The sequence below is a fragment of the Chiloscyllium plagiosum genome, unplaced genomic scaffold, assembly GCF_037043375.1.
Source record: "Chiloscyllium plagiosum isolate Xiang-an unplaced genomic scaffold, Cpla_swu_hap1 HiC_scaffold_28, whole genome shotgun sequence".
NCBI lineage: Eukaryota > Metazoa > Chordata > Chondrichthyes > Orectolobiformes > Hemiscylliidae > Chiloscyllium > Chiloscyllium plagiosum.
In genome coordinates this window covers 49,807,289-49,830,223 of record NW_028270166.1, presented here as the reverse complement: position 1 = coordinate 49,830,223, position 22,935 = coordinate 49,807,289, and the positions used below count along the sequence as shown (strand labels likewise).

Sequence of the window (22,935 nt, the reverse complement as noted above, 5' to 3'; positions counted from 1 at the left end):
GAGAGTGGCATAGAGTACAATAGGTCAGTGGGGAAGGAGATGAAGGTGATAGGTCAGGGAGGAGAGGGTGGAGTGGATAGGTGGAAAAGGAGCTGGGCAGGTCGGACAAGTCCGGACAGGTCAGGGGATCGAGTTGCTGGAGGTTAGAAGCTAGGATGAGGTGGGGGAAGGGGAAATGAGGAAACTGTTGAAATCCACATTGATGCCCTGGGGTTGAAGTGTTCCGAGGCGGAAAATGAGGCGTTCTTCCTCCAGGCGTCTGGTGGTGAGGGAGCGGCGGTGGAGGAGGCCCAGCACCTCCATATCCTCGGCAGAATGGGAGGGGGAGTTGAAATGTTGAGCCACTGGGCGATTTGGTTGATTGGTGCGGGTGTCTCGGAGATGTTCCCTAAAGCGCTCTGCTAGGAGGCGCCCAGTCTCCCCAATGTAGAGGAGACCGCATCGGGAGCAACGGATACAATAAATGATATTAGTGGATGTGCAGGTAAAACTTTGATGGATGTGGAAAGCTCCTTTGGGGCCTTGGATAGAGGTGAGGGAGGTGGTGTGGGCGCAGGTTTTACAGTTCCTGCGGTGGCAGGGGAAAGTGCCAGGATGGGAGGGTGGGTCGTAGGGGGGCGTGGACCTGACCAGGTAGTCACGGAGGGAACGGTCTTTGCGGAAGGCGGAGAGGGGTGGGGAGGGAAATATATCCCTGGTGGTGGGGTCTGTTTGGAGGTGGCGGAAATGTCGGCGGATGATTTGGTTTATGCGAAGGTTGGTAGGGTGGAAGGTGAGCACCAGGGACGTTCTGTCCTTGTTGCGGTTGGAGGGGTTGGGTCTGAGGGCGGAGGTGCGGGATGTGGATGAGATGCGTTGGAGGGCATCTTTAACCACGTGGGAAGGGAAATTGCGGTCTCTAAAGAAGGAGGCCATCTGGTGTGTTCTATGGTGGAACCGCTCCTCCTGGGAGCAGATATGGCGGAGGCGGAGGAATTGGGAATACGGGATGGCATTTTTGCAAGAGGTAGGGTGGGAAGAGATGTAATCCAGGTAGCTGTGGGAGTCGGTGGGTTTGTAAAAGATGTCAGTGTCAAGTCGGTCGTCACTGATGGAAATGGAGAGGTCCAGGAAGGGGAGGGAGGTGTCAGAGATGGTCCAGGTAAATTTAAGGTCAGGGTGGAATGTGTTGGTGAAGTTGATGAATTGCTCAACCTCCTCGCGGGAGCACGAGGTGGCGCCAATGCAGTCATCAATGTAGCGGAGGAAGAGGTGGGGAGTGGTGCCGGTGTAATTACGGAAGATCAACTGCTCTACGTAGCCAACAAAGAGACAGGCATAGCTGGGGCCCATAGTGTGCCCATGGCTACCCCTTTGGTCTGGAGGAAGTGGGAGGATTCAAAGGAGAAATTGTTAAGGGTGAGGAACAGAACTGAACCTATCATACAAAGTCACAGGGTAAAAACAATGACTGCAGATGCTGGAAACCAGAGTCTAGATTAGAGTGGTGCTGGAAAAGCACAGCAGGTCAGGCAGCATCCAAGGAGTAGTAAAAAGTCACAGTCCTACAGCACAGAGACAGGCCCTTTGGCCTAAACTGGTCCATGCTTACCAAAACGTCCATCCACATTAACACCGTTCCCCTGCACTTGGCCCATATTCTTCTACACCTTTCCTATCCACGTGTTTATCCAATTGCCTCTTAAATGTTGTTAATGTACTCGCCTCAACCACTTCCACTGGGAGCTCATTCCATATGCATACCACCCTCTGTGTAAAAACATTGCCCCTCAGGTTTCCTTTTATCCTTTCCCCTCTAACCTTAAACTGATGCATAGTTCTCGATTCCCCAACCCTGGGAAAAAGATTGAGTGCATTCACCTTATCCATGCCTCTCATGATCTTATACACTTCTATACGATCCCCTCTCAGTCTCCTACACTTTAAAGAAAAAAGTCCTAGCGTGTCCAATCTCTCCCCATAACTCAGACGATTGAGTCCTGGCAACATCCTTGTAAATTTCTTCTGCATTCTTTCCGGTTTAATAACATCCTTCCTCTAGCAAGGTGACCAAAACAAAATGCAATACTCCAAGTGCGGCCTCACCAGCGTGCTGTACAACTGCAACATAACTTCCCAACTTCTATATTCAATGCCCTGACTGATGTAGGCCAGTGTGCCTAAAGTCACCTTTACTGCCCTGTCTACCTATGACTCCACTTTCAGAGAACTGTGCACCTGACCTCCAAGATCCTTCTGTTCCACTGCATTCCTTAAGGTCCTACAATTCACCATGAAACTCTACCTTTATTTGATTTTCAAAACATCCTTCCTCTAGCAAGACTTAGCTACATTAAGTTCCATTTGCCATTTCTCTGCCCACTTTCCTCATAAAATGGACAAGACACCCACATCCACACTCACATACTTTCGCTCTCACGTGCACACATTCTCTCACACATATTCGCTCACATTCTCTCTTCTCTCACTCTCTCACACACTTCCTCACATTGTTTCACAATCAATCTCTCTCTCTCTCTCACTCTCTCACACCCTGTCTGTCTCACACCCTCTTATAGCACAGATAGGGTTAGCATGGCTGGACACTTTGGTCAGCATGGACCAGTTTGGGCCGAACGGCCTATCCCCTTGCTTTATGACTCTATGAAAGGTTGTCAGACTAGTCCTGTGTCCAAGAATAGTAAGAGATGATTAAACATATATAATTCTAAGGGCTACTGTTTAAAATCAAAGAGTTCCCTTTGCAAACAGAGATGAGGCAACTCTTATCTCAGAAGGTCCAGTGTCTTTGGAGCGCTCTTCCTGAAAAGGTGATTGAAGAAGAGTCCTTGAATATTTTTAAGGCACGCGTGGATAGATTCTTATTAATCAAGGAGGTGAAAGGTAGGTGTGAAAATGTACTGAGATTACAATCAGATCAGCTATACTTTTATTGAATGGAAGAGCTGGTTCAAAGGAAGAGCTGAAGTGGCCTACTGCTGCTCCACATTCATATGTAACCATTCAGTTATTGACAGGACCAGCAGACAGACAGCCGTATCAAATAAATTAATGCAGTAGAGCATGAACCTATAATAAACAACAGGCTCTGGGAAGAAAGTCTATTCAGTAAAACTATTTTACAAATTTTATGATGTGGAGGTGTCGGTGTTGGACTGAAGTAGACAAAGTTAAAAATCACACAACACCAGGTTATAGTCTAGAAGGTTTATTTGAAAGGACTAGCTTTCAGAGCTCGTACTTCCAAATAAACCTGCTGGACTACAACCTGGTGTTGCGTGATTTTTAACTTACAAATTTTAGAATACAGGAATAAAACTATTATAAGTCAATCAAGGGAGAAGTATGAAAATGTGGGGATTGTAATTCACAGAAGCAGGAAGCTAATAGATATACTGCAAAGGTTACTTGCAACCTTAATTAGAATTTAAACATAACCATCATTTAATTCCCCTTACACAAGAGCTGACTGTCCAAATATTATGCAATATTCACTTTACCTCCTGTCAGTTTAGTTTGTTATCTTAATAGCAGCTCACTCAAGAACAGGATAACAAGGACAAAACTGTAGAATTTGTGGAATTTACACTTCGGTCCTCTTTGTCACAAATATTTGTGGCACAGGAATATTGTGTGCCAGATCATTCCAGTCTCTACACGGAAATATCTAACCTATTGTGCAGCTGAATCAAAACAAATAATAAACACAGGTTTTTACTAACAATTGGAAACAAAGCAGTGTTCAAGGTTGAAGACGGTCACACCAGGGACATATTACCACAAATTTCAGTGACCTTCTCCATAACATGTTTCACTGCATAAGTTAATAACAGGTTGTAAATGTTCTGTCAAGTACTGTACTTCCACAGCAACTAAAGGATAGTCCAATAGTTAATCAGCTGTCTGCACAACATGAAGTGTGGTACTGATCAACACAGATGGAAGGTCCCATTTCAATCAGGGAGTTTATAGAGGTCAGGTGAAGCAACAATAATGAGATTAAATTTGTCTTCAAGAAAAGAGATGATTTTTTTCAAACAGCAAATTGTCATAGGCTGGAATGCAATTCCTGAAAGTGATAGCATAACTAATATTAAATTTCAAAAGGGAATTAAATAAATACATGAAATCACTACATTTATTTGGGTTGGGGAAAGAACCGGGACGGGAAAATATCAAATTAGGTAGCACTTTCAATAAGCATGAACATGATGGGCTAAATTATCTCATTCTACCCTGTATCATTCCAGGAAAAGGAGAAGGGAAGAGTTATAGTGAAGAAGAGAAAATGAGTACCTGAAAGGACAGGGCAGCTGCAGAGTTGGAGCCAAGTACACTGTTCTCATGATCCAAGAGTAACAGGATGGAACAATCATTTTGATGGAATTATGAAGCTGCAACAGCCAAACATTAGGAATACTGGTTTGAATTTCATTAATACCTACTCCTTCAGCCAGCAGTCAATAATCCAACATAGGCAACTTCCTGTTAAAGTGCTTGTGTCGTACTCATGGGCACATCGTTCAGGGCTGCCAGGTTGTAGCTTTTGAACAGTGTTTCTATCTCAAACAGTAAGCATTGGTCAGGCCTCAGTGGTAGTCATAAGGCAACTGTATCGAACTGTCTTCAGAACTGATGAAGAATCATACCAGTTAAGTCTATTTCTCTCTCCACAGATGCTGCCACACATATTGAGTTTTACTAGGGTTTGAATTCTTCTTTATATTAGCTGTCAATCTCTTCCCATATTCACAATCTGTCCCTAATTTCCTTTCTTGTTAGCCCTCTGAACATTCACTGGTAAACCTGACACTCACTTGCACTGTCAGCTTGGCACATGTCATTTGCCTCGTCTTTGGCATCATTTTACTCTCTAACTCTTGCATCATCTAGAGGCGTCTGGCTTTTGGAAAAGTACCTTAGCAGTATCCTAATCATCTCCTCTGAAGGCGGTCCATTGATCCTTTACAGTTTTGCATGTCAATCTTTCATTCTAATTTACCTGGGACAGATCTGTCCTGAAACTGGCCATCCTCTAAGCATTAGATTAGATTCCCTACAGTGTGGAAACAGGCCCTTCAGCCCAACCAATCCACACCGACTCTCCGAAGAGTAACCCACCCAGAATCAATACCCATATTTACCCCTGACTAACGCACCTAACTCTATGGTCAATTCAGCATGACCAATTCACCTAGCCTGCACATCTTTGAACTGTGAAAGGAAACTGGAGCACCCAGAGGAAACCCACACAGACATGGGGAGAATGTGCAAACTCCACACAGACAGTAGCCCGAGGCGGGAATCGAATCTGGGTCCCTGGTGCTGTGAGGCAGCAGTGCTAACCATTGATCCACCATGTCACCCATATTGATAACCTAGTTTTGCCCTCCCCTTTTTTATGGCGGTAAGCCACAGCTCAACCATAAGGTGTGTACCGGGCTGGAGAGACTAAATGGCTACTCCGTTTTCTTTGCACTTAATGGACCCTTTCACTACTACTCATTCCTTTTGAATTCAACCTGAACCTGACAGAAAGGGTGCATTTTGTCTGTACAAACCAAAAATCCTAAGTAGTGAGACCCCAAAATACAAGGATTAGTGTTAGGTTCTTTTTCTGGAGATCATTACAGCCTTGGTGCAACTGCAACATGCCAACTTCTGTGAACAACCAAAATTTTATTAAGCAAGTACAAGCTTTCTGGAGGAACCCTTAACACACCACAGGAATTGCGGAGCGGTGTCAAAGATCTCTCTGAACAAAGGAAACAATTCTTCCCTTATACAGTACAAGAGTTTCACATTACAGTCAGTAATGCCCACAAGACAACCCCCAGCCACTCCCCCACAGTCAAAAGACACAATGCAGTGACCTGTTTCCAGAAACAATGTAATGTAAATCATCCCTTAATAGCCAGATCTGTTGTAAATTCTTTTTTTAACTACAGGATGTAGTCAGAATATAACTGCAATGTTCTTATTGATTTCTGAATAGGGGATGATCGTGTTAATTCTTTTACTTTGAATAACTAGGAAATGGCCATGCAAATGGCTCTGAATGGCAAGAGATGAGAATGTAAACTCTTTACATTCCATCTGTAAGACAGAGACATACCACCCTACCCCTGGGACATCCAATTTCCTGCAGGTCAGCAAAGCAAATTAACCCTTTAATATCTCACCAGTACCTCAAACATCAAATATATAACTACAACACAAAAATTGGGCAAGGGCTTTTAAACTACCTCTACCTTGGTATCAATCAAACACAAGCTACTACTCGAGCTGCCTATTCTCAGCTATAGTAAGTCACTTATCACAGTAAAGCTCGGAGAAATGTGGATTACATCAATGTCACAAACTGCCAAAGCAGAGTTTTGAAATAGTCTTCAACTAATTTCTCAAAATAATTGCACCAACATCATCACAATTCATATGCAGGGATGACCCCAGATTTGACATGCTTTATTCCCTTTGATGTAACCAGGGTAAACTTGAGTAATGCATTTTGCCTTTCAGCTGTGAAGACTTTCATACAAAGACCATGGATAAGGTTGTTACCATTAATTATCAGGAAATAATCAGCTACAGATTCTGATAAAAACATGTTTTCAGTTTATGTCACAATGCTGCTTGGTCATAGTAGCCTCAGCAACTAATTACTCAATCACAGACTTCACACAATGTACTCAATATTAATTATCGCTTGTATTTATTAGTATAAATACAAGTATATATGCAAGCATTTATTCTTCAAGCCATAAAATAATGTAAAATATAATACTAATCCAAATAAACACTATGAAGAAAGTAACTTTGCTTTGACAGCTACTGCAGACTGCAAATCTAATCATAGTTGTATCTCAGTAATAATTAAGAATTATGTAACATGCTGCCACCACTAGAGGGTGGATATGATGACCAGAAGTAACGACCACTACATATTTACCAAACAATGATGGAATATTCCAGGATAGTGTCCAAACATCATTTTATCATTTAGTATTCCCAAAGGATGCAACGTTCATATGCTGGTTATGAAGAAAATAATTAAAATTTGTGATCTTTACCACAGTATTGTTTGTTTAAAGTTAACATAAATACAGTTTCAGGTATCCATCTTTTGCCACTATTCTCAATTGATTAAAACTACAAGCTTGTTTATCCATTCATTTTCAGAGTGCTGCAGTCCATTAAATCAATAGTGCTGGACATCATGTTCATACTGTTCACAACAATAAGTGAATTATAATATACATAGTGCTCGACAAGGTCACAGTTCTTTCATGTCTTAAGGGGCTTGACAGGGTAAATACTGAGAGGATGTTTCCCCTCATGAAAGTGTCTAACACCAGACAGCATCATCTTAGAATAAAGGGGCACCAATTTAAGACTGAGATGAGGAGGAATTTCTTCTCTCAGTGGGTTGAGTGTCTTTGAAACTCCTTACCCCAAGACCTGTGGGAGCAGAGGCATTGTGTGCACCTAAGGCTAAGAAAGATTCTTGATCAGTGGGAAAATTAAGGGTAATGGAGAAAATACAGGAAGGTGGATATGAGGATTGCTGGATCAGCCATGCTCCTACTGAATATTGGAGTATGTTTGAGGGGCAAAACAGTTCCTATTCCTTATGGTCTTAGGTGTATTCCAGCTCTAAATGTTTCACAACTGAACAGTCAACCATACCTTCCCTTCTCCAAGAATGCTGCCTGACTTCCTAAAAGAAGAGGGAAAAATGACAGCAGGAAATCTCTTTACTAGCAGAAGGATGGCACCACAACACAATATGATCTAATGCGAGTATTACCATCTGTTATCAGGAAACAGTGAGGCCTCATCCCAGCTTGCACTGGAGGAGCTCTAGCAATAATCTGGTCTGGATGTGTTCAGTACAGACAGTGGGATCAGAAAGTAACTGCACCCTCAATCTATCACTTTCCTGCCTTTCACACAAGCATTAAACTCAGCCAAAAATAAAATAAGTGCAACAAATATTTTGCAATATTTTACTCTAACATGGACAAATGATGCTACTCCTTAGTGAAGAAGTCACTGTAGAAGCAGATATTTTAAGCATCAAACATCTTAAAATACCACAACTAGCTAAGTCTGACAACCCCAGATAGTTAACAGCTTAAATACTGATCACATGGCCTACAGAGAGTACCCAGGGTCTGGCAGCTCAGTGGATTGTTGCAGTGATGAATTCATGGCCAAATTCTCTCCAGTCTATTCCTAACTTGGGCTCTGTTGAGTTCTCACTGAGAAAATGTCATAGCCAGGTACAGTTTCTCAAAGCAACATTCTGGCGTAAATTCAGTCTTCGTTGACAGAAACAAGATTTATCCAGCAATTTTTACTGGCAGTGATGGCCCTTTCAAGAAAGGATGCATTTAAGTACTTGGTAAACACTTTATGTATTTAAGGATTCAGTTAAACTGGCACTTGAGCAGCTTATTTGTCAGTATAACATAGTTGGCAGGTATCTAATACTTCCACCTTGACAGCACCAGTGTATGAGGCACCACCATTGTCTCAACTGAATCTGCTCCTGTGGACTCTTCAGTTGCCTCAAAATTCCCAGAACTGGGCTCAACTGTCTGTCAGCATTAATTACAAATTCCCTTTTCAACATAACTTTCCAACAAACTGGGCCAGCATTAGGACATCAGAGCTGATAAAGTACAGATATGTGCTCAGGAAGACACATCTGGAGGTAGAGTTCAACACTGTCACCCTCATTGAGTTGAGTGACACCATTTAACACAGAACATACAGAATTTATCTAATTCTGTCAACTATTAAACATTCCTTTCATCGTTTAACATTTTCATCATTTAACATCCTAGATAACAGAAATACTATTGGTTTAGGAGGTTTGCTTTGCAGGATTCTTACCTTTCCTAAGGTAACGTCAGAGAGACCAGACTTCTTCAGGAACAATGCTGCTTCATTTGGCCCAACCTTTCCTGTATGAGCTGGATCCACCTATAAACAGAAACACCTATTCAGCACACATCAGTCACTCCCTGCACAAACACTTGCCTCTCTTGTAACTCTAAAATTTTCTGCACAAATTGCTACCAAATTCAAAACTGAATATAATGTAAAATAATAAATTTAAATTTCACTATTGGCTCATTGATTCATCAGAAGGCTGCGAATTCTAGCCAAATGTCAGAGATTTGAGCACATAATCTGAGCTGGTATTCAGTGTATCACTGAGGAAGTGTTGCAATGTCGGGAGTGCTGTATTTCAAATCAGATGTTAATCCTGAACACCCAGCTGCCTTCCCATAGGAATGTAAAACTTGCCACAGCATTATTTAAAGAGAACTAAGACATTCTTTTGTTGTTGTGAGCTATATTTGCCGTTCAACCAAGACCTAAAACATATGATCATTTACTTCATCCATATTTGCATGTTTTCCACATTATAGCACCAACTACAGCCCAAAGGTAGTTCATTACCTATAAAATGCTTTGGAACATCTCAAGATGATATGGATGCTAGAAAAATTCATGTTGCCTTTTGTTTTCAGTTGCTATTAAAATGTGATTTGAAAAGGAGCTGAAACCTTGTATAATTTTTGTTGAATTAGGTTTACAATTTTGCACTATTTGACACTACTTTGCAGTCACCTTGAATCTAAACACCCAATGCAGCTCCACCCATTTACTGCTTAACATTTGAATGCTACAAATACTCAATTAGAACTTTATGCAAAAAAATGTTCTAAACATCTCACATGAGAATTACCGAAACCTGTCAGACTGGACTGTAATAAGCAAAACTTTCAACTTAACCAATTTCATTCAGGTTTATCTTCCCTGCAAAGTAGAACAGGTAGAAAGTCAACATTCAATTACTCGGTGATGATGGCAGAATTCTGGCGACATAAGCTTCAAATTGCCCTCAAAAAACAGTTGCAATCATATCCTCTCAAATTTGAAACAATTTTTCAAACATCCATAGAACGCAATGTACAAGCCTCTACGGTCAGATCAAAGAGTGCAATGAAGTATTATTGATGTTATTCAGCTATATTTTTCTTGGATATTAATTGCAACAAATGACTGGTGTCACAGGTTCCTATGGAAGAACTAAAACCACAGCCTGTCTCTGGGAAGCTTTCTTTAGCTACAGGAAATGGGCAATTCAGGACAATCTGTGTCAGGAATTCCCCTGCAATAAACAAGATGGAAATATCTTCATAATTTCCACAGCACGATTTATCTCCCTATTTGAAGGCAGTTACAGTTGTCACATTTCTCAAGTTGGAAACTCACATTCCCTAAGTTTGGGGTTGGGGCAGATGCAGGGTGAGCATTTAGAGTTCTTTTTTTTCCCCACATCAATAGGATTAATGCATGATGTCAGTAAAAACTTGCCAGCTGTAAAAAATCTCAGCTGGAAAAGCATCAGTGCTGCAGGCTTTGTAGTTTCTTATCTGTTTGGCTTTTTTTTGTGCGTATTTTCCCTTAATAGCGGATCATCATTGGATTCCACCAGAGTTCTGGGGCGTAGACTGGTGACTATCAGCAGCCACTGTGGATTCATGTTTGAGGAGATTTTTGAAAATGTCCTTTCCACCACTGACAGTTGGTACTGTTAGCTGAAGAGGGGAAACATCACCCTGTGACCAAAGGGATTTGGTCCTCCAAAATCGGTCTGCAGCCAAGCAAGGCTACACGATGGCCTGGTGCTATTTACAATTGACCTGACATTGGTTACTCACTTCCAAAATTATTGGTATTCAAATATTTGTCAACAATAAATGCCACTTGGATAGAAAACCATTCAACCTCATTCATTGCAATGTCAAAACTAAACAGACCACAACAGATATAAAAGACCATAAGACATGGGAGTGGAAGCAAGGCCGTTCAGCCCTCCACAAAGACCCACGCTATGCCAATGACTACATTGCTAATGCACATTCTAAACCAGTTTGTGAAACATTTTCAACCTCTTCAATTCTCCAAAGGAAATCAGTCTATCCTTGTCAAAATAAAACTCAGGTGAACCTAGAAATGGACAGTCGAACATTGCATCTTTCTTAAATATTGAAAAAAAGCTTGAGAATATGATAGATATTTCTATGCCTCAATAGTCAGCAGTAAAAAGGCTACCAATGACGAAGAGATTAAACACCAAACTGGCTGCTCTTAATTAAGCCTTTCATAGACTACAACAGTGAGTGCTTAACAATAAACACCTCCTGAAGTGTTCTACTGCACAGAATAGTTGTCATCACTATGCTCCTGCACAGCACTGAGACCCAGACTATATACCACTGATGCATAAGAGCATTAGAGAAACTCCACCAACATTATCCCCACTCCTCCTCCATTTGAACATGCAACTGTCCTTCTTGAAAAGTTCCACAAGCATTTAAGCATGACTGCTCAGTGGTTAGCACTGCTGCCTCACAGTGCTAGGGACCCGGATTCAATTCCAACGTCAGGCAACTAACTGTCTTTGAGGAGACTGCACATTCTCCTTGTGTCCGCATGCATTTCCTCTGGTTGTTCCGGTTTCCTCCCACAATCCAAAGACTTACAGGGTAGGTGGAATGGCCATATTAAATTGTCCATAGTGCCCAGGGATGTGTTGATTGGATGATTTGTCCATAGAACATGCAGGGTTACAGAGATGGGATGGGTCTGGGGGGATGCTTTTTGGAGGGTTGATGTGGACAGGATGAGCCAAATGGCCTGCTTCCACACTGTACGGAGTCTAAAACATCTCAAAATCAACTTCAATGTACTGTGCCTAAATGGTTTGAAATCATCTCCCCCCAGCAACTTGTTTAATACTCAGGGAATGAGGGCATCACTGGCCAGGCCAGCAATTAGTGGCCATCTCGCTGGAGGATAGTTAAGAGTCAACCACAGATATGGGTCTGGAGTCACATATATGCCAGACCAGGTAAGGATGGCAGTTTCCTTCCCTAAAGGGCATTAATAAACTAGATGAATTTTTCCCAACATTCAACAATGGATTTGTGGTTAATATTAGACACTTAATTCCAGACTTGTTTTATTGAATTCAAATTCCACCAACTACTGTGGTGGGATTCGAACTTATGTCTCCAAACATAGAACAATACAGCACAGTACAGGCCCTTCAGCCTTCGATGTTGTGACGACCTTACATCTTACTCTTAAGATCAAACTAACTTCCATACCCTTCAATGTACTATCTTCCAAGAGTCACTTAAATGTCCCTAATATCTGACTCTACCACCACTGCTGGCAGTGTCTTCCACGCACTCACCACTCTCTGTGTAAAGAACCTACCTCTGACATCTCCCCCCAAACCTTCCACCAATTACCTTAAAATTATGACCCCTCGTGATAGCCAGTTCCACCCTTGGAAAACATTTCTGACTATCCACACTATCTATGCCTCTCATCATCTTGTACACTTCTATCAAGTCACCTTTCATCTTTCTTCGTTCCAATGAGAAAAGTCCCAGCTCCCTCAACCTTCCTTCATAAGACATGCCCTCCAACTAAGCAGCATCCTGGTAAATCTCCTCTGCACCCTCTCTAAAGCTTCCAAACCCTTCCTATAATGAGGCGACCAGAACTGAACACAATATTCCAAGTGTGTTTTAACCAGGGCTCTATACAGCTGTAGAGAGAAAGTGAGGGCTGCAGATGCTGGAGATCAGAGCTGAAAATGTGCTGCTGGAAAAGTGCAGCAGGAGAATAAACTAGATGAATTTTTCCCAACATTCAGGAGAAGGGCTTATGCCCGAAATGTCGATTCTCCTGTTCCTTGGATGCTGCCTGACCTGCTGCGCTTTTCTAGCAACACATTTTCAGCTCTATACAGCTGTAGCATAAACTCGCGGATCTTAAAGTCCATCCACCGGCTAATGAAAGCCAACACATCATATGCCTTCTTAACAACCCTCTCAACTTGGGTGGCAAGTTTGAGGGATCAATGAACATGGACCCCAAAATCCCTCCACACTGCCAACAATCTGGACTTTAACCCTATATTCAACATTCAAATTCGATCTTCCAAATGAATCGCTTCACACTTTTGCAGGTTGAACTCCGTCTGCCATTTCTCAGCACAGTTCTGCAACCTGTCAATGTCCCCTTGCAACCTACAACAGCCCTCCACACTATCCACAAGTCCACCAACCTTCAAATCATCAGTAAACTTACTAACCTACCCTTCCACTTCCTCATCCAAGTCACAAGCAAGTCAAACAATCAGGGTAGGCTGGGACAATGCAGAGAACAAGGTAGGACTGATAAATTAAACTGCATTTATTTCAATGCAAGAGACCTAACAGCGCAGGCAGATGAATTCGGGGCATGGTTAGGAATATGAGACTGGGATATCATAGCAATTACAGCGATGTGGTTCAGGGATGGGCAGGACTGGCGGCTTAATGCTCCAAGATACAAATGCTACAGGAAGGACAAAAAGGGAAGCGGAGGGCGGGGAGGGTCTTTTTGATAAGGGATAGCATTACAGCTGTACTGAGGGAGGATATTCCTGGATATACATCCAGGGGAGTTATTTGGGCTGAACGGAGAAATAAGAAAGGGATGATCACCTTATTGGGATTGTATTATAGACCCTCTAACGGTCAGAAGGAAATTGAGAAACAAATTTGTAAGGAGATAGCAGTTATCTGTAGGACTAATAGGGTGGCTATGGTAGGGTATTTTAACTTTCCAAACATTGACTGGGACTGCCATCGTGTTAAGGGTTTAGATGGAGAGGAATTTGTTCAGTGTGTACAAGAAAATTTTCTGATTCAGTGTGTGGACCTACTCTTGGGAAATAAGGCAGGCCAGGTGACTGAGGTGTCATTGGGGGAGCACTTTGGGGCCAGCGGCCATAATACTATTAGTTTTAAAATAGTGATGGAAAAGGATAGACCAGATATAAAAGTTGAAGTTCTAAATTGGAGAAAGGCCAATTTTGACGGTATTAGACAAGAACTTTCAAAAGCTGATTGAGGGCAGATGTTGACAGGTAAAGGGATGGCTGGAAAATGGGAAGCCTTCAGAAATGAGATAACAAGAGTCCAGAGACAGTATATTGCTGTACGGATGAAAGGAAAGGCTAGTAGGTATAGGGAATGCTGAATGACTAAAGAAATTGAGGGTTTGGTTAAGAAAAAGAAGGAAGGATATTTCAGGTATAGACAGGATAGATCAAGTGATTCCTTAGGAGAAAGTGAGGACTGCAGATGCTGGAGATCAGAGCTGAAAAATGTGTTGCTGGAAAAGCGCAGCAGGTCAGGCAGCATCCAAGGAGAAGGAGAATCGACGTTTCGGGCTGAAGAAGGGCTTATGCCCGAAACGTCGATTCTCCTGCTCCTTGGATGCTGCCTGACCTGCTGCGCTTTTCCAGCAACACATTTTTCAGCAAGTGAATCCTTAGAAGAGCATAAAGACAGCAGGAGTATACTTAAGAGGGAAGTCAGGAGGGCAAAAAGGGGACATGAGATAGCTTTGGCAAATAGAGTAAAAGAGAATTCAAAGGGTTTTTCCTAGGTAACTAGGGAGAGAATAGGACCCCTCAAAGATCAGCAAGGCAGCCTGTGTGTGCAACACCAGTAGTTATGAGGGAGATACTAAACGAGTATTTGGCATCAGTATTTACTGTGGAAAAGGGCATGGAAGATATAAAATGTAGGGAAATAGATGGTGACATCTTGAAAAATGTCCATGTTACAGAGGAGGAAGTGCTGGATGTCTTCAAACGCATAAAGGTGGATAAATCCCCAGGACCTGATCAGGTGTACCCTAGAACCCTGTGGGAAGCTAGGGAAGTGATTGCTGGGCCTCTTGCTGAGATATTTGTATCATTAATAGTCACAGGTGAGGTGCCGGAAGGCTGAAGGTTGGCTAACATGGTGCCACTGTTTAAGAAAGATGGTAAGGACAAGCCAGAGAACTATAGACCAGTGAGCCTGACGTGGGTGGTGGGCAAGTTGCTGGAGGGAATCCTGAGGGACAGGATGTACATGTATTTGGAAAGACAAGGACTGAAACTTCAAAGGGTTCAGAAAAGATTTACAAGGATGTTGCCAGGGTTGGAGGATTTGAGCTGTAGGGAGAGGTTGAATAGGCTCAGGCTGTTTTCCTTGGAGCATCAGAGGCTGAGGGGTGATCTTATAGAGGTTTATAAAATCATGAGGGGCATGGATAGGATAAATAGACAAAGTCTTTTCCCTGGGGTCAGGGAGTCCAGAACTAGAGGGCATAGGTTTAGAGTGAGAGGGGAAAGATATAAAAGAGACCTATGGGGCAACCTTTTCACTCAGAGGATGGTACGTGTATGGAATGAGCTGCCGGAGGAAGTGGTGGAGGCTGGTACAATTGCAACATTTAAAAGGCATCTTGATGGGTATATGACTAGGAAGGGTTTGGAGGGATATGGACTGGGTGCTGGCAAGTGGGACTGGATTGGGTTGGGATATCTGGTCTGCATGGAGAAGTTGGACGGAAGGATCTGTTTCCATGCTGTACATCTCTATGACTCTATTTATAAAAATCATGAAAAGCAGAGGTCCAAGAACTGACCCCTGTGGTACACCACTGGTCACCAAGCTCCAGGCTGAATATTTTCCATCTGCTACTATCCTGTCTTCTATGGGCCAACTAATACTGTATTCAGACAGCCAGATATTCCTTTATCCCACACCTTCTTACTTTCTGAATGAGCATACCGTGGGGAACCTTATCAAACCTCTTGCTAATATCCATTTACACCACATCAACTGCTCTACCTTCAACAATGTGTTTTGTCACATCCTCAAAGAATTCAATAAGGTTTGTGAAGCATGACCTGCCTCTCACAAAGCCATGCTGACTATTTCTAATCAAGCTAGGTTTGTCCAAGTAATCATAAATCCTATCTCGCAAAATCCTCTCCAATGATTTCCCCACCACAGATGAAAGAATGACTGGTCTGCAGTTCCCAGGATTATCCCTATTCACTTTCTTGAACAAGGGAATAACATTTGCTGTTCACCAATGATCTGGCACTACTCCATTGGAGAGTGAGGCCACAAAGATCATCGCTAAGGGTGCAGCAATCTCTTCCCTCAGTTCCTGTAGCAACCTTGGGTATATCCCATCTGGCCGAAGGGAATTTTTCTATCCTTATGTTTTTCAAAATTTTAAGCACATCCTCATTCTTAACCTGCTGTGGTTCTGTTCGCCGAGCTGGAAGTTTTTTTTTCAGCTCGGCGAACAGAACCACAGCAACGAGCACCCGAGCTACAAATCTTCGCACAAACTTTAACATTAACCTGTTCGAGCACATCAGTCTGTTTCACACTGACCTCAGAAGCGTCAAGGTCTATCTCAGTAGTGAGTACTGAAGCAAATAATTCACCTATCTCCTCCGACTCCAGGCACAAGTTCCCTTCACTATCCCTGATCGGCCCTAGCCTCAATCTGGCCATCCTCTTGTTCCTCTCTGAAGGATAGAAATGCCTTAGAGTTTTCCTTAATAATACACACTAAAGCTTTTTCATGCCCACTTCTAGCTCTAGGTCCATTCTTCAGTTCCTTCCTGGCTACCTTGTAACCCTCTACAGTCCTGTCGGATCCTTGCCTCCTCAACCTTAAGTAAGCTTCCTTCTTCCTCTTGATTAGACGCTCCACAACCCTTGACACCCACGATTCTTTCAACCTACCATCACTATCTTGCCTCAGTGGGACAAATCTGTTCAGTACTATCAGCAAGTGCTCCCTAAACAACTTCCACATTTCTGTCATGCATTTCCTTGAGAACATCTTTTTCCAATTTAGGCACCTCAGTACCTGTCTTAATAACACTGGAATTCCCTCTCCACGAATTAAATACTTTCCCATACAATCTGCTCCTATCCCTCTCCATGTGTATAGTGAATGTCATGGAGTTGAGATCACGATCACTGAAATGCTCTCCCACCGAGAGACCTGACACCTGGCATGGTTTGTTGCCAAGAACTAAATGCAATATGGCCTCCCCTCTAGTTGGCCTATCTAGATATTGAGTCAGGAACCGTTCCTGGACACACCTGACAAAATCTGCACCATCCAAACTATCTGAACTAAGGAGGCTCCAATTAATATTAGGGAAGTTAAAGTCACCCATGACAACTTCTGCACTTTCCCAAAATCTGCCTCACAATCTGCACCTCCATGTCTCTGTTGCCTGGGGAGGACTGTAGAAAACTCCCAATAAAGTGATTGCTCCTTTCCTGTTTCTGACTTCCATCCATACTGACTCTGTCGACAAACCCTCCTCGATGACCTTCCTTTCTGCAGCTGTGATACTATCCCTGATTAGCAATGCCACTCCTCTACCTCTTTTACCTCCCCCCACCATTCCATCTGAACTCTGGAACATCCAACAACCACCCCTGCCATGTTATATCAAAGTCTCCATAATAGCCACAACATCATAGTTCCAAGTAATGATCCATCCTTATTCTTGAAACTACTAAAATTCAAAAAGATACACTTCAACCCATCACACTGACTGCACCTTTGCCCTATCAACTGTCTAACCCGTCCCCCAGACTCTCTGCACGCTATATCTGGCTGCTCACTACCTTCTCCATCATCTGCTCCATAGATCCTGTTCCCATTCCGCTGCCAAACCAGTTTAAAACCTCCTGAAGAGCTCTCGCAAACCTCTCACCCAGGATATTGGTGCCCCACCACTTCAAGTGCAACCCGTCCTCCTTGTATAGGTCCCACCTTACCCAGAAGATATCCCAATGATCTACATATCTGAAGTCCTCCCTCCCACACCAGCCCTGCAGCCACATATTCATCTGCACTTGCTCTCTGTTCCTAGCCTCACTAGCCTGTGGCACTGGTAGCAATCCTGAGATTACTACTCGACTTGCCCTGCCTTTTACCTTCCAACCTAACTCTTTATATTCTCTTTTTAGGTCCTCATCCCTTTCCCTACCTATGTCATTGGATGTGCACCATGTGGATGTGTACCACAACTTCTGGCTACTCTCCATCCTCCTTCAAAATTCTGTATACTCGATCCGCGACATCCCTGACCCTGGCACCCGGGAGACAACACACCATCTGGGAGTCGACCACAGAATCTCCTGTCTGTTCCTCTCATCATTGAATCTCCTATCACTACTGCTCTCCTTTTCTCCCCCTTCCCGTCTGAGCCACAGTGCCAGAAATCTGGCCACTGTGGCTTTCCCCTGGTAGGTTACCCACAAAACAGTATCTAAAATGGTATACTTATTATTGAAGGAACAACTACAATGGACCTCCCTGCACTGCCTACCTATTCCCTTTCTTCCCCTGTCAGTCACCCAGCTACCTTTATCCTGTAATTTAAGTGCGACTATCTCCCTATAACTGGAGCTGGATGAACGATCTGAAGTTCATCCAGCTCCAGTTCCCAACATGGTCTGAGAGGAGCTGGAATTGGATGCACTTTTCGTAGACAAAGTCACCAGTGGTGACCCTTACCTCCCACACCCTGCAAGAGGAGCATGCAACTGCCCATGCCTCCATCTCCTCGGCCCTAAGTTGCCAAGAGAGATTGAATAAATGTAAAAGAAGCCTTACCTTACCAACCCTCCACACACAGTTTTTTTTTGGTTAGAGGACGACAGCAGCTGGGAGACACAACACATGTAGTGTCTTGGGTTTAGCCAGAGCACAAATATATCAGCTCATGAATCAAGCAATCCCTGTTTCTGCCTTCACTCCTATTGAGCCTTCGCTCAGCCTATTTGCGAGGTAAGTCTATAAAAGAGAAATTTACCTTCCCGGCAGCACCCTGGTCCATGCTCTCACTGCTCCTGCTTCTGTAAATAGAAGCCACTGACTTACAAGCTAAGTCTTTAAGCATTACCTGGGTCTCTGGATTAACAATCCAGCGATAATACTAGTAGGCCATTGCCTCCCTGGGCAAGTGCTGTTCTCTCAACTTTCAAATGGGCAACATTCCAGGTAAGAACAAAGGAAACACTCCAAAGTGACTCTAAAGCTCTGCTTGTAGCACAATGACAGTGAACTTAATGAGCAGAAGGAATTTGTTAGCAATCATTCAAAAATGTGACAACTTTCCCATTAAGCTGCAGCAGGTTTTAAATCACAACACCTTAATAATGGGGCAGAGCAGCAGCTGCAAGGAAAAGAAAAGGAAGCAAGTCCTGAACTCCAGATCCCACTAGCTCATAGGATGCTCCACCCCATGTGCCCAAAGATCTGCAAGTTGAGAATTGGCCTGTTCATTCATACTAAAACCATGACATAAATTCATGACCCTCAGCCTCAAATTTCAGGACAGCCAACAGCAATGACAGCAGATTCTTTACTGGCAAAGATTTTAGGAAGGCTTGTCTCTGTGGAACATGGCACAACAGTTGGTGACTAAAATGGTCCATTCTTGATCTGCAGGCTCTGGAACAGCTAGGGCACTGTAGCTGCTTGTTTGGAGGGGCCCTGGTTTTGGGAAACTCTTTTCATTATCTGCATCTTTCTTCTATAGTCTCTGCTTGTTTCAAACTTGCAATTGGCTTTCCTGGTTGTTGTGTGACCGCACAACTTCCTGTTCCTGCACATCACTTTTCTATAAAGTGTTCCATGGTGTGATTGTGTTATAAGTAGTTTTTACTATCCATAAGTTTAAATCCTACATCACATGATCATCTTTGGTAGAATTTTAATCAACCATGAAATCTTGCATTATCAAAATTTTGCAATTCATAGCTTTAATCAACAGAGTAGCTAACTCTTACTGCTGTTCACCCATCACTTCTTGGGTAATTTGCCTGCAGTCTCCCTGAGCAGCAACAGTATCAAACCCTGTTTTGATGGGGCATTATATAAAAGCAATTAGTGATTATCATTGTTGTAAATACCTGAATAACATTGAAAACTTTATAGATTCTGAGAGAATTTCTATAGAAATTAGTGTAGCTATCTACTTGGTTAAACTTTCAAAGGAGGGAAAAATAAAAAGATACAAGTAGCAGCAAAAAGCAGAAGGTTTAGAAAGATGTGTGAGGTGTTCAGAAGAACATAATCAACATGTTTAAAGGTGACTTCAAAGACAGGATGGGAAAAGAACAGAACAACAAAGATCAAGGGCAAGAAATTGTGATAGTGACCAGAAAAGGCTGTAAAGTTACATTCTAAGAAAAAGGAATGGAGCGGTTGAGTTTGCAATATGATTCACTAAGAGCCAGGATGATGTCTTTCTCAATTATATGCAATCTGCAAATCCCTCAGTTCTCTTACTATCCAAAACCTTTGGTGATGTTCTTTGCGAAGGTTGGTGGAGACGCAAATAGTGTGGAGGGCTGTTGTAGGTTGCAAGGGGACATTGACAGGATGCAGAACTGGGCTGAGAAGTGGCAGACGGAGTTTAACCTGCAAAAGTGTGAAGTGATTCATCTTGAACGGGTGAAATTGAATGCAGAATACAGGGTTAAAGGCATGATTCTTGGCAGTGTAGAGGAACAGAGGAATATTTGAGTCGTTGTCCATTGATCCCTCAAAGTTGCCACCCAAGTTGAGAGGGTTATTAAGAAGGCATATAATGTGTTGGCTTTCATTAGCAGGGGGATGGAGTTTAAAGATCCGCAAAGTTACGCTGCAGCTCTATACAGCCCCGATTAGACCACACTTGGAATACTGTGTTCAGTTCTGGTCATCTCATTATCATTGAAATTTTAAAAATTAGATTAGATTAGATTAGATTAGATACCCTACAGTGTGGAAACAGGCCCATCGGCCCAAGAAGATTACCAGGTTGCTGCCTGGGCTGGACGGCATGTCTTATCAAGAAAGGTTGAGGGAGTTAGGGGCTTTTTCATTGGAGTGAAGAAGAATGAGAGGTGACTTGATAGAGTTTACAAGATGATGAGAGGCATAGATAGAGTGGATAGCCAAAAACGTTTTCCCAGGGCGGAAATGACCATCACGAGGGGTCATAATTTTAAGGTGATTGGTGGAAGGTATAGGGGAGATGTCAGAGGTAGGTCCTTTACACAGAGAGTGGTGGGTGCATGGAATACACTGCCAGCAGTGGTGGTAGAGTCAGATACATTAGGGACATTTAAGCGACTCGTATGTAAGTTGGTCAGATCTTAGAGTAGGATAAAGGGTCGGCACAACATTGAGGGCCAAAGGGCCTGTACTATTCTATGTTCTGTGACCTAGGATTGAATATACTCAATTATCCACAGCACTCTGGTAAAAAATTCCAAATATTCAAAGCTATGAATTAAGACACTTCCCATCTCAATCCTGTCACTGATATAGTGTGGAATAAGCTTATTGAAGTATTTTTAAATAGGTTGAAGACTGAAGATGAGTCAGAGGTGGTCAGCCATTTAGAATATTGGTAAATATCAAGACAGAGATCAATGGTCGAGTGGTCAGATAATGAGTGATGAGGTTATCAGGGCAACAGGGAATAGACTGGTCACAGTCGACAAGAAGCTGCAGAATGGAATGTGTTCTTTGCTTCCACTTCTAAGGGTAAGAATAGGAGCAAAGCAACTGTAAGGATAGTCTCAAACCTGTAAGTTCCTTGAATTTTGCAAGGATAAAAAGGCTAGGCAAGGGCAAATTGGAATCATCGGGAAGAAAAATGTCACTATCCAATGATACGCAGAAGATAATCTAGCTATTGACAAAGAAGCAGCTGAATTAGAAATGTCAATCCAGACACGGCATAGCTAATTAAGATGATTTTGCAACAGATCAATTCAAATCTTTGAGGTTCATGAAGGGGACAGCTACATGCAAGGAGTGAATGGCAGATGTGGGATACAAGGAAATACTTAGTGGGACAAGTGTGTGAAATGTCAAACGGCAGGACTGTAATCTTATGGCAAATTAAAGGCTTGAAACAAGGGAACTGCAACATGTGGTGAAGGAATTAGAATTGCTGGGTCACTTTATTTCTAGTAAACAAACCAAGGAAACATGGGCAGAAAGAAAGAAATGCAGAAGTGATCAGGAGCGGCACAGTGGCTTAGTGGGTAGCACTGCTTCCTCACAGCACCAGGGGACGCAGGTTCGATTCCTGCCTTGGTCAGCCATCTGGGTGGAGTTTGCACATTCTCCCAGTGTCTGCGTGGGTTTCCTCTGGTCTCCTCCCATAATCCAAAATTGTGTAGGTCAGGTGAATTGGCCATGCTAATTGCCCATAGTGTTAATCAGGGATAAATATAGGGTAGGGGAATGGGTCTAGAGGGTCGATGTGGACTTGTTGAGCCAAATAGCCTGTTTCCATATTATAGGGAATCTAATGTAACTTAGTCAATGATCATGAGTAACTCACTACAAAGATTGTTGTTTTGAAAACTCCAACCAAGACAAAGACAAATACAAATATGGGGATAAATAGCACAAATAGCTCTTAGTTCGTATGTGCTTATGTTCAAATGTAATCTATATCATTTCAACCTTTTGAAAAACCTCAAATGATGACTGACATCATCTGCGGGTAAAGATTTAGCAGTAGGTTCTGCAATTCTGCATTTGACATTTTTACTATAATTGCAAACAAACAGATGCCCCCTCATTACTTTAATAAAAGCAGTGCCTCATGAATTGAAACGACTTAACTTTCTTACAAACTAATAAAAAGATCAAAAATAAATCAGCATTTCTGAACACATCATAAAATTCAATTCCAAGAATACAGAATAATGTGAGAAGATAAAACCCAAATTTTATGTTCTTAACCATTGATTTTAAGGTCCTAGAACCAAGAAAACTGATATCAAGGCATTATACCAAGTACTGCCATTGACTTTAGTGATTCACCAATCAATTGCTCCCTCTTTCAAGACAATGCACCAATATCTCAAGGTCACAATCAGAACTTTGAGTGGAGAGGTGACACATGACCGCACCAGTACTTATGACAACAGTAAAGGTAATTTTAATACTGATATT

General features: G+C 42.6%; 1 protein-coding gene across 14 annotated transcripts in view; it reads right to left on the bottom strand.

Annotated features, from left to right (window-relative positions):
• Nucleotides 1–22,935, bottom strand: part of eps15l1a (epidermal growth factor receptor pathway substrate 15-like 1a) — a 395,032-nt gene that overhangs the window by 273,049 nt on the left and 99,048 nt on the right. For all 14 annotated transcript variants that reach the window (XR_015751883.1, XM_043720767.2, XM_087976202.1 and 11 more), the window contains exon 3: nucleotides 8,899–8,988. Coding sequence is in view for 13 of the 14 variants with exons in the window: in XM_043720767.2 (XP_043576702.2) it covers nucleotides 8,899–8,988 (90 nt within the window). In the remaining variant the exon portion in view is untranslated. The remainder of the gene's footprint in view (nucleotides 1–8,898; nucleotides 8,989–22,935) is intronic.